General features: G+C 75.6%; 1 protein-coding gene across 2 annotated transcripts in view; it reads left to right on the top strand.

The window, feature by feature from the left end:
- The window catches only part of CACNA1C (calcium voltage-gated channel subunit alpha1 C), a 420,733-nt gene that overhangs the window by 418,112 nt on the left and 2,137 nt on the right, over window positions 1-484 (top strand). For both annotated transcript variants that reach the window (XM_024733016.1, XM_024733015.1), the window contains exon 46: window positions 15-286. In XM_024733016.1, coding sequence (XP_024588784.1) covers window positions 15-286 — 272 coding nt within the window. The remainder of the gene's footprint in view (window positions 1-14; window positions 287-484) is intronic.

Here is a 484-nt window from a genome sequence, read left to right as displayed (position 1 = left end):
CCCCCCGGGCCCCCCCCCCCCGCCGCATGCAACGCCCCCTGCCACGCCTGGCCCGGCCTGGCCCCTGCGGCCTGTGCCCACCCTGCGGCTGGAGGGGGCCGAGTCCAGCGACAAGCTCACCAGCAGCTTCCCATCCGTCCACTGCGGCCCCTGGGCCGGGGAGCCCACGCCCTGTGGGGCCAGCGGCGGCATCCGGAGGGCCCGGCCCATGTCCCTCACTGTGCCCAGCCCGGCAGGGCCCCAGGGCCGGCCCTTCCACGGCAGCGCCAGCAGCCTGGTGGAGGCGGTGAGTAGGCCGAGCCACGCGGGCCAGGCAGGGGCCCCACGGGCAGAATGGAGGGGCCCTGTGGGGTGTCAAGTGTCCTGGCCAGAAAGACCCTCAGTCAGGTCTCAAGTCCACGTGAGCGCCCAGCCCGGCCGAGGAAGGGCGGTCACACTGGCCAGGGAGCAGGGGAGCCACGGCGGGGGCTGTGAGGGCACGTGG

Source organism: Neophocaena asiaeorientalis, unplaced genomic scaffold, assembly GCF_003031525.2.
Source record: "Neophocaena asiaeorientalis asiaeorientalis breed wild unplaced genomic scaffold, Neophocaena_asiaeorientalis_V1.1 scaffold150, whole genome shotgun sequence".
Classification (NCBI taxonomy): Eukaryota; Metazoa; Chordata; class Mammalia; order Artiodactyla; family Phocoenidae; genus Neophocaena; species Neophocaena asiaeorientalis.
Note: the sequence above shows the minus strand (reverse complement) of the source record. Positions and strands in the feature narration are given on the sequence as shown.